The 11704-nt window shown below is 33.2% G+C and overlaps 1 protein-coding gene across 1 annotated transcript; it reads left to right on the top strand.

Annotated features, from left to right (window-relative positions):
* Positions 1-207: 207 nt before the first annotated feature.
* Positions 208-11171, top strand: LOC142618559 (ER lumen protein-retaining receptor B-like). Its single transcript, XM_075791506.1, has 6 exons — positions 208-511; positions 5640-5905; positions 7867-7982; positions 10528-10601; positions 10693-10756; positions 10922-11171. The coding sequence occupies exons 1-6, from the start codon at positions 418-420 to the stop codon at positions 10956-10958; spliced, it is 651 nt and encodes a 216-aa protein (XP_075647621.1). The 5' UTR covers positions 208-417; the 3' UTR covers positions 10959-11171.
* The last annotated feature ends 533 nt before the right edge of the window (positions 11172-11704 follow it).

Genomic DNA, 11704 nt, shown 5'->3' with positions numbered 1-11704 from the left:
ATAAATTTTGAAATTTGAGAATTGAGAGTACAACGTGGACGTATTACTAACGCTAAAAGAGCCACATTTGTCGTTGTCAAACTCACCGTTGGACTGTTCCTCAAAAACCCTCCAAAAAAAAAAAAAAAAAATCACCGTTAGACTCGTTTGATATGGCAAGGTATGAAATTCGTGGGTATAAGATTAGTTACTAGTTAGAACAAGTTTAGTCTCTGACACGCGCTGCAGATCCGCGCGTTACAATGGGTCAACGTTAAAAAATCCGAAAGTAAACAGAACTGACTTGAGGGAAAAAAAAGAAAAAAAAAGAAGAACAGTAGTCAAGAAAGACTGTGAGAGTCTCACAAACCAAACCACACAACCACAACCAAAGAAAGGAAAGGGAAAAACATTGGAATTGAGAGAGAGTGAGCAGCAATGATGAACTTGTTCAGATTATTGGGGGACATGACCCATCTCCTTTGCATTGTGGTCCTCCTCCTCAAGATTCGCACCAGGAAATCTTGTGCTGGTACATAATTTGTTTTTGCTCAATTGCCTCTTCTTTCTCTTTTTCTCTTTGCCTTTACAAGTCAATGTGGCTTGGCTTTGTTGTTCTTGTATGGTCCTTATTTGGTTCCAATTACTGCTATAGTAAATAATAGTGGGTGGTTGTTTGCAAAGTTTAACACTTTTGGCTTTGCAACTTGGATTGAAGATTATTTTCCTTCTTATAATCTTGAATGCCCATTTCTTGTTTTCTAAATTTTTTTACCTGATTTTAAGTGCCCATTTTTGTTGGTTCCAGTTGGGTTACTGTTTCTTTAAGAATTACTACTTGATAAGAGAGCGAGTGTAGTTTGTGGTCTGAAAATTTCTGAATTTCCTAAATTTTGCAAGTGCAGAGTTTTTTGAAAAAGAGCTTTTAGCTTGCACTTGATACGAAATACAAGAATGGATGAAGCTGATAGTTTTGGGACTTTTTGTAGAAGTAACCCAGTTTTGTAAACAAACTTTAGTGCCAGTTCCATGTGCGCTTTGGTGCTGATATGATTTTCATGCATTCAAAAACTGGGTGGTTGTTAGAAGAATGCAAACGATAGAATGGAAGATTTGTATTTTTGAGAAATGAATATGAACAAATTTTCACTCCATTTTTTGTTCTGCATTTCTTTCATCAAGAATAAGAGTATTTTGGTAGTTTTTCAAATTTCAAGTCCTCCAAGGAATGAAGGGGGTTTCATTTATAGTCGTATTTCTGAAACTTCAACTGGAATCCAGACATAAAATCTAAAAGTATAATCTTTTTGTCTGAAATTTTTTGAAAGTTGCTTAAAAGGTAGTGCTTCATTTAATTTCTCTTTACTTACATATATAAAACAAGGTAAGGCTTCATAGAAGAATGAGTAGGTTTTCTGGTTGGAAAGTTGTGCTATTTGCTTTCATAAAATTAAATAATTATTTTCCTGGAATCTTTGCACTCCTGTTTCTCATACACAATAATTATCATAAAGTACTGCTTGATGGAAGAACCAGACAGTTTGTTAGTTTATATTCTCTCTGTCATTTACTCTAGTTTAGAATTTGTAAATTTAGAACCTTAACAAAAGGTGCTTAATTATAAAAAATGCAACTTTTATTATTATTATTATTATTTTTAATTTTATTTATTTATTTTTCGCTTTGAAAGTTAATTTAGCATTATTCCATATCTCTTTGCACTGTTTATTATTTTTAATTTTCTTTTAAAGTATAATCTTTATTGAAAGAGAAGATTACTTCATTTTCATGATGATGAACACAAAGTATCTTAATAAATTACAAAAATCAAGCAAAACATTAAAGTGAGTCTTGGAACTCAAAAATAGAATTACAAATCGTAAAACCCCACGCGTGAGACCAATCAAACAAGGTACGACTCTTTGCACTGGTTATGGATGGACTCATTAAATTGACTAAGAAGAGCTCCCTTGGTATATGCTTTTTGTATATGATATAGTTTTAGTAAATGAAACTAGATGTGGAGTTAATGTTAAGAAAGAAATTTAGAGAGATACTTTAGAATCTAAAGGCTTTTGGGCTGGTTGGACTAAAGCAGAGTACACGGAATGTAAGTTTAGTAAAACAGAAACAAAGATGAAAGGGTTGTAAGACTCAGGGGTGGAGCTGCGTTGGTGACTGGGAGGGCCAAACGTTTTTAAAATTGTTTAGAGTAGATAAAATGGAGACTTGGTCCATTTTTGTAAGAACTGTCCCCCCCACTAAAAACAATTTGCCCTCCCCTGCCCCCCAACCCCCCCACCCCCCACTTGTCCACGTTAGTGTTCCTTTCAAACTTACTTTTTACCTTTTAATATTTTCTCTAATTTATTGTTAGTTTTTACTATTAGAACTCCTTCACATGTCGGACCGCTTGATGTGGAAGTTTTACCTTTCAATTGCTGCTATATTGTTCTCTGTTGCAAGCTGATATTGTTGTCCTGACCTGTTGTGACTCTCTGTTGCTGTTTTCCTGCTCTGTTTTTTCTGATCTATTTTCCTGTGGCCGTTCTTTTGGCTTTGCATTCTTTCTTTTATTTGAATAAAATTTATGCTTTAATCTCAAAAAAGAGAGTGTTGAGCTTATTTGAAACTAGCAAAAATTACTTCAAAATATTGAGAGGTACTAAATTCTTCTTCTCCTTTTTTTATTAAACCAATTGATAAGCTTTGTTCAGAATTTCAGTTTTGGCTTCTATTCTACTCAGCCAAATATGAAAGTCATCTTGTATTTTTATTTATAATTTCATATTGGCTTATAATTATTTTGTTATATTTAATTCCTAAAAATATTGTATCTTCTTGCAGACATAGTTGTTATATTTATATATTATATTTCTTGAATGGTATGGACTTATGGTTGTTAAAAGGAAAAGGAGAAACTTAGGAGGGAAAATGAACTTAAGATACTTAATTGGTCATTTAGTTTTGTTAAGTGCTAATAAGAATTACATTGATTAAACCAATGCACAAAGACATATATGTAGTATTTTGAATTTTTCTTGAATTGTGACTCAATGCAAGATAGTTTAAGCTCCCCCCAAACAAAATTCTTGGCTCCACCCCTGGTAAGACTTTATGGTCAAGAGATACCAAAGAATGAGTGCTTTTGGTATCATGGATTAAAACTAATAAAGATGGGAAGATTAAAGAGAATGTGAATTGTAGGATAAGAGAAGAGTAGATGAAGTGGAAAAGGGCATCAAGAGTATTGTGTAATCGAAGAATACCTATTAAGTTGATGGAAAAATCTTATGAGAGTATTATACGACCAGCTTTGCTTTTTGGTATTGAGTGTTGAGATATTAAGAAACAACATGTTTATAAAATGAGTGTAGTCTAACTGAGAATGTTAAAGTGATAAGTGTAAATATAGGATTTAAAATGAAGGAATCCCCTTAAAGATAAGGGTGACCATTATTGATGAACAAAGTAGGGGAATTGTTTGAGATGGATTGATAATGCGTAGAAGAGATTAAAACATCAATGAGGAAAAGTGTGTTGATTCAAGTCATGAGAATGAAAAAAGGGTAGAGGCAGACCTAAAAACCATTACTAGTTGTAAAAAAGGACATACCTATTAAGTAGATGATGGAGAGTATGATTTTGGGTAGGATAGAATAAAGGTGGCTAACCTTGATTAGTTTGTTGAGGATTCATAGCTGGCCTTGGAGTTTTGGGGAGAAGGTTTGGTTGTTGTTTTTTGTTGTTACTTTGAAAGTTAATTAAAAAGCTACTTCTATAGCCACTCTTGTTCTTTTCCTAAGGACAATGAAAGAAATTCATTTAGGTGGATATGATGATAGTAACTTTCTCCAATTGAAAATATGGTCAAAATCAAGTATGTAGGATTGGATTTGATCGAGTTCTCTTTGGTATTGTTCGCAATAACAAGGTGATCACTGTTGTATCTAGGGGACAATTAAAATCCTTTTTGGGCGTAAAAAAATACTTGTTAACTTTTAGTTCTGTTGTACTCTGCTAGGTTTGAATTGTTTATGATTGCATTTGTGAGGGGCAGAGCCGATCTGTATTTTTTCATTGTATAGTTTATGTGGGGAGCTGTTCACCTATTATTTATTCAAATAAATATATTCACCAACCAAAAAAGTCTTCTTTTACCCCTCAACATTGTTGTTGTTTGGTGCACATATAGTTCTAAATTTCTAATTTTTATTAGAACTTTTGATTCATGGTAGGTAGTTTACTCATTTAAAAAGTCTTACTTATGCAACATTGATACCAAAACTCACTTCTCGAAAGGATTGTTATTTATGAAAAGTTTTTTTATTTTTTATTTTTTTTATTGAAGAACTTTAATTTTGAATGCCTGCAATTTTGGAGCTTTGATCTAACTCTAAGAGTCTGTTTGAAATTCGTTTATTTTATTGAAACTGAAAACTTTTTGCTGAAAGTATTGTAGATAAAGGTAAAAGTTAGCTGAAATAGTACAGTAGGACTCATAAATAGTAGTAAAAATAAGTTGAATAGTATAATAAGTTGGCAAAAATATTCTTGTCAAACAGACACTAAGGGTTTCTTTGGATACCGCTTATTTTGCTGAAACTGAAAACTTATTGCTGAAAGTACTGTAAATAAAGGTAAAAGTTAGTTGAAATAGTATAGTGGGACCTATGAATAGTACCAAAAAGTGCAATGGGATCTATGAATAGTAGTAAAACTAAGCTAAATAGTAAAATAATTTTAATTTTTCCTCTCTATCCAAACAGAGGCTAAGTAACAATTTTTCTGAAGCCTTTTGTTGTTTTAATTAGCTCTTGGTAGTTTGTTGCTAGTTTCACATATTAACTTTTTTGGAACTATAAAATTCCTTTTCCCCTGAATAACTAAATATTTGTTTTCAAATTGTTCTTCCTGTTCTTCTATTCTATTATTCTTAATTACTACTGCTGTGGGGAATAGTGGTGGACTTCATGAACATTTCGTATTTGTAAATACAATTGTTTTGACAAGAGATTCCAAAAGTTCTTCCATTAATTAATGCTCAATAGTTTGTTAGCATTGAAATATTTATGCATGTATGGCTTCAAAAACATGTATATTGAAAGCCATACTTCTTGTTGCTCATGATGTTCTTTTATTTTGTTCTTGATGCTATCATTGAGGTTTGATGAAATTCTATTCTTTTATTAGTAAAAAAAATGCATCAGGTATTAAGATTCTTTATTGTTGACTAAAATCCCCAAAATTATAAATAACTTATAGATAGAACTTTTCAGTACTGCTCAGGAGTTTTTGGATTTTATACTGGCTGAATATTGTCTGGTTCTAGGTGACCTTTTTGGAACAGGACTGAGATGGTGTATAAATGAGAGGAAGATAAGGTTGCATAATTGTAATTCTATGGGATTTATCCTTCAGAAATCAGGACTTGAAATAGATGAACAACTTGCAATTTACATTCTTACATATATGCTTCAATCCAGGGAACCTGGTTAAGGGATTCTGTGACTTGGTGGGATCTTAATGCAAGCAAGAGGCACAAATATAAATTTTCCTCTTTTTTAAAAACATATAGATTTACAAAATTTTTGAACTTTCATTTATGTGAATATTCTTTTGTCTCTCTTAAGTCTTACATTACTTTTTACTTGCCCCAGGAATTTCGCTTAAGACTCAAGAACTGTATGTCATAGTGTTTCTCACTCGTTACCTAGACTTGTTCACAATGTATAACTCTCTCTATCAAATTGTGATGAAGCTAGTCTTTGTTGGAACTTCCATTGGTATTGTTTGGTATATGAGGTACCACAAAGTAGTGAAGCAAACATACAGCAAGAATGAAGATACCTTTAGACATTACTTTCTTATACTCCCATGCTTTGTGCTGGCTCTTTTCGTCCACCTTGATTTTACTGTAGTTGAGGTAAGGAAAATTTTGTCTTTATTTTTTTGGTTTCTTTTTTCTTTGATTTAAATTTTTTTTTTTTGATGAAGAAACTTACCTAAAGAGGATCATATATCAACTATTATTTGATAACAATTTAAAAAAAAAAAAAAAGGATGTACCCAATGCATAAAGCTCCCACTTTCGTGTAGAGTTTGAGAGAGATCGTGGTAGATAGCCTTACCTCCAATTTCTTGGAGAGGCTGATTCTTGGACTCAAATCTGTGATTTGTTGCTTTGATAGCATATGCTACAAATAATTGTCAAGACTTGTTGACCTTTGAACTAAGGTCAAACATGGTGCTTTAACCCACAACTTGGGTCTGACCTTTCTTTGTTATTTGAAATATGACATTTTAGTGTTATAGTTCTTCTTTCAGCAACTAGCAACTAAATATTTGCTTTTCAATTATAGAGGCCACATTTGAATATCAGAGGATTAGTATGCTTAAAATGTGTTGAAAAAACTGCCTTACCAGACCACATTCACAGAAATGATTTAAGATTGGGAAAGACATCCATCAGGAAAATAGTATTATACAGTTAGTCAAAGTGTTTCTCCAGATATGGGAATCATCAAATTAGTTTCTTTCTAGCACTCCTACATGGTTTAAAAGAAAAAGAAGACATATACATGGTTAAATTTTCTAGATAGAATGCAACAAATAACAACTGTGGTTTCAAGGCCCTGCCATGAAAATTTGATGAGAGCGCAAGTGCAATTATGTAGATTGAGTCAATATTTTTAAAAAAGTTAGACTGACCCACAGATCTTATAATGTTTTTTCTTGAATATAGGAAAATGAGATGACTGATAGCATTTTAACCGAATAAACAATTTCACTCCACACTGTGAAGCACAAATTTTTTTCAATACCCCCAAAGAAATTTCTCTCCCATTTCTCTTCTTTAGGAGAAGTTGGTAACTTTTTACAAAATTTTTCTATAAAATAGCTCCAATATGTCCCTTATTGGGAAAGAATGATCTCTTATGTAACACTATTCATTGGAATGAAAGATGGCTTCCTTTTTCCTTCAACAGTTTCTTACACAACTCTGTGGTCAGAGTGGTAGAACATTAAAGTTTAAACAGAATAAGGCACTAGGCAGGAAAAGTAATGTACCTAAATAAGCACAAGTAAGGCATTAAAGTTCATCTGGTTTTAGAAAATATAGTCACCCCTGTATCATATAATTAAAGTATAAGTAGGCTCTAGTTCTAACCTTATCATCATAAAAATTATACCTAACCTGGTGGCAGTGTTTGGATATAAATAAAGGGGAAATAATTATAAACTCCAACAAAAAAAAAAAAACGAATATAAATATTCAGTTCACAAAATATCATCAAATGAAGCAGGTTCCATGAGTTACCATAAAGAATGTTACAATTTCAAGGTAAGGGGCTAACGGCTGTGATGTTTGCTCTTGTAAGAGGCTTAAACCATCTCATGCAACAACATCAAGGGAGGAAAGCTACTTTACAATCATATGGGTTTGGTTTATTATTCTTAGTATTATTAGTAATCTCATCTTCTACCTTGCTCTTACAAGAGAAAGAAGCGACGTTGAGCTAGAGCTCATTGGCTCATTTAGGTTTTGTTTTAAGAAAAAGTTTCTTCAACCTAATTATTATTGAGAAATTTTCTAGTCAGGGGCTGCAGCCACAAGCAGTTATATAGCTTATGAATGTGTTTGTCTTTTCTTTCTTGCTTCAGAAATGTTTGATTGACCTACAAATTGTTTATTTTTTTTGAATAAGTAAATGATATTAAAACTATATAACAATCACACACCTTTCATGTTGTTACTAATCATTTATGGTATTTCTACTTTGTTAAATCTATTCTGGTTCTTAATTAAATGAATCTATTAGATTTTATATTACCTTCTCTGTAAATTGAATATAATTTCTGATGGAAACTTGACTTAATTTGGAGGTTCTGTGGTCATTTTCGCTATACCTTGAAGCTGTAGCAATCTTACCGCAATTGGTATTACTACAAAGGTCAAGGAACATTGACACCTTAACGGGGGATTACGTATTTCTTCTTGGGTATGCCACCTTTATTATTTCGTAGAAGCTGGGCTACATTCTTTCTGTCCTATTGGCCTTGCTGCTTTGATTGAATTTAGTTTAATCAAATATCATATTGTTCTGCTTTGGATTAATTATTGTCATTCTACATACACTGACTTTTTATTTTTATTTTTTATGTTTTATATTGTTATACAGTATCTCTCCAACTTTAGTGTGTGTCTACCCAAATGCTTGTGCATAAGCACACAGATAACCTTATTATTTTCATGATGTAAGTAATAGATAGTTTTGTTAGGTTTAATTACCTGGTTAGTAGGCTATGAAGTTCCTGGAAAAAATATATTTTGTGATATTATCTGTTTAGACTGCAATTGTAACCCTTGAAAATACTATTATGATATATTTTAGGGTTTGTAATTTCAGCATTTACATCTCTCAATCAGGATTGTGAGATAACGATGTAAACAAATCAGCTCCAGTTAAAAGAAATATGTTTGTGATGTTGTTGTATTGGAATAATGTTTCTCTTTGATATTTCTATCAGAATTATAATTTTAAAGGGACAAGGTGAAAGGCAGAGTTCCTGGCGGAAAATGGGATGAAGAGATTGTTCGGCATGGGGGTCATTCTGAGAAGGAAAATGATAGAAAAATGAGGATTTTGAAGTTTGGTTTGTCACGCAATGGTGAATAAATTAAATTTTCTGGTGAGATTTAATAATTGACAGTAGTTTGGGATTTTTTTTTATGGCACTTGGAGGGAGCTTTAGAAATTTGATAAGTTCAGTGCACTAGTAAAATTGACAAAGTATATTTAATATAAGATCTCTCTCTCTCTCTCTCTCTCTTGTTTGGTGCACTAGGCTGGGGTTTAACCCAATATCTTTCCCAGTCCTACTCTTCTACCTAAGAAGCCAAGTCCTAATCACCTGATGAAAAGGTTTCTAATGAATGACAAAATAGTTATCCCCTTTAGGACTCAAGGGATTTTTAGGCAAAGTGCGAAAGATATTTTTGATTGGACCACCTCTAAATTTTCATGGTGGTGACTAGATGGACCCATGTTGATTTTGCACAAGTTTATGGAAATCAAATGAATGTTATGGCACAATCATTCTGGGGGAAGTTGCAGTACTCTTTGTGGTTATGTCAATATTTCGGGGTGTTGTAAGATTGTTCCTCAAATCATTATTTTAATGATGTTTATAGTGTCTTCAATTTCATGAATAATTAGTGTAGTATATTTGTATTTCTGCTATTGTGGTGGCTGGAGAACTCAGTTGAGTCATTTGGGTTGACATAGTTATGTTCTTTGTCAATAGTGGAGTTAGAGGGGGTGGTCACCATGCTGTTGAGGATGTGGATTATCACGGTTAGAATGACTGGGGAAGCAGCAGTGTTGGTGCTATTATATAGAGAGATATATGATGGCTGTGTTGGTTTTATTGGGAAACTAGTGGTGGAGGTGATGGTGGTCAGCTCTAGAAGTATTACTGGCTTCATGTTAGTATGGTCCCCATAGTGCTGCTCTTTTGGTTGTTTGATGATGGTGAAGAAGATTTCTGGTGGTATTATTTTGGGGATTGAAACTGGTATCATGAATGGTTAGAAAATGACACTTGAAATTTATATTGGGACAAGAATGATTATGCTTTTAGCAATAAGTCCCTGGCAGTTATCTCAAGCATCTAAATAGCTGTTAGTATGTAGATTACCTTTATCTGCTAGAACCTAATAACACATACAAGAAACATCTTTAATTTTAGTCTTCTTTGCTAACAGCTATGGAAAATAAGGACTTTCTCTACTAGTGCTGCTATTCCAATGCTTTTTAGTCTATGGAAGATTGATTCACTAGTTTCTTACATATACGACATGTTCTGATGGAGTCAAAGTTGCATGCATCCCCAAGCATGCTATTTGTGGTCATAACCATAATTCATAACTTTTTTATTCGGGTGAAAGAGCTTATAGAACTCTATTTTCTTAACTTCCATAGTGTGGCAAAATAAATATTCGACATTGCTACATGGCTGTTGGTGGATGAATACGACTTTTAATGATCAGTTATGGACTTCAAAAAAATTTTTGAATTTTTTTTAGGAAATAGAGAAATCTATTAAATTCATTTTGAGAATCTCAATATGGTAAAGATTACATTGTCCTCATATGCCTTGATGTCACTCCCATGATGTTGATCAACCATTTCTATAGATAGTAAATTAATTTGTTGCATCTGACTTGGCATTTTCAAAGTATTTGGTAGCATTGTACAGATGTACCAAATTAATAAATTTATTTTGCTTGGTTTCTGAACACTTTTGCACAGTGATTTCAATAAATGAAATAGTCAAACTTAATATGTTGTATGTGAATATTTAGTTTTTTGAAAGATGGAGGGACCGCTAAATAAATGAAGCTATATGACTTTTGGCCAAACTTTTATGTCACATATTAACTGAATTATCTTGGATTGAAAGTAGTAAATATGGCTTGCGTTATACTTGATTGCCATGCATATGGTTTTGTTTGGTGATATTTTCTGTCAAATAATCTTGCAGTGTTTACCGAGTTTTATATCTCCTCAATTGGGTTTACCGCTTCTTTATGGAGATTCACCAAATACGCTGGATACGTAAGTTTGGCTTTGCTTGCATTTTAATTATAGTGCAGCTCATTTTATAGTAATATTTTCTTAATGAGCTCTTGTCAAATGCTAAACACAGCTTGGGTTTCGGGCTTCATTCAGACAGCTCTTTATGCCGACTTTTTCTACTACTATATCAAGAGGTACTTTCCATTCTTATGCTGCTAAATAAGTTTGTAACGCTCGCTACTATTTCTTTTCCTCCCTGCTGGGAAATAAGTCGGTAACAGTCAGTTACATAGAAACAAACTTGGAAAAACTGGCTTCTGTAGGTTACTTTCTTACTAACTTATATGATTTGTGTTCAGCTGGAAGAACCGTGAGAAGCTTAAGCTTCCTGCTTGAAGTTGATCTTTCTTGGCCTATTGAGAGAATTTTGCAGACAGAAGAACAAAGTTACCTCTGGGTGTTAACTTACAGGCTTTCATTTCTTTCTTTTTTTGCTTTTTGATGAATATTTTCTTGTTTCTAGACAGCTTTTATACTTGCTACAAAAATGTTCTTTGAAGTTTGAACTAGAGAAAAATGACAAGAATCACCAGCTTAGTTATAGTTGAATTCCTGTCCTGGTTACACCAATAATAATAAGAATAATAATAATAAAACTGTACTAGTTAATGGATGCTGTAATTTGCCAACTGCTGCTAGTAGCACCACTGGCTTGGTAGAATTCTGCTTCTGCAGCCTGTAAGCATATCTTGTCCCATCATCTCTGCAAGGTGAAATTATTTAGTGCATTGGGTAGATTACGCCTTCCTCTCATCTAAAGTCTCACCTGTAGATTCCGCACATGAGCCACACCCCTTATTTGTGAGCGAGGCAATGAGGCATGTTACACTATTACACTGAGTGTACAGAATAATCTTTCCTTGAAAGGTGCCTTCTTAATATGAGATTTTGAAAGGACAAATCTTGTATGGGCACTGACTAGATTCCCCCATTGTGAAGGTCCCAAAACAGTCAAATTATATGCTCAGTTCATTCTTGCGCTGTGCCATGTTGCGGTTTGCAGGTCATAGAGATAATGGGCCTATGCCTTTAAAGTTTTAAAGGGCTGTGATTTTGTGGGCTATTTGGATGGATTCCAATCC

This window comes from Castanea sativa, chromosome 12 (genome assembly GCF_040712315.1).
Source record: "Castanea sativa cultivar Marrone di Chiusa Pesio chromosome 12, ASM4071231v1".
NCBI lineage: Eukaryota > Viridiplantae > Streptophyta > Magnoliopsida > Fagales > Fagaceae > Castanea > Castanea sativa.
This window is presented reverse-complemented; position numbering and strand designations above follow the sequence as displayed.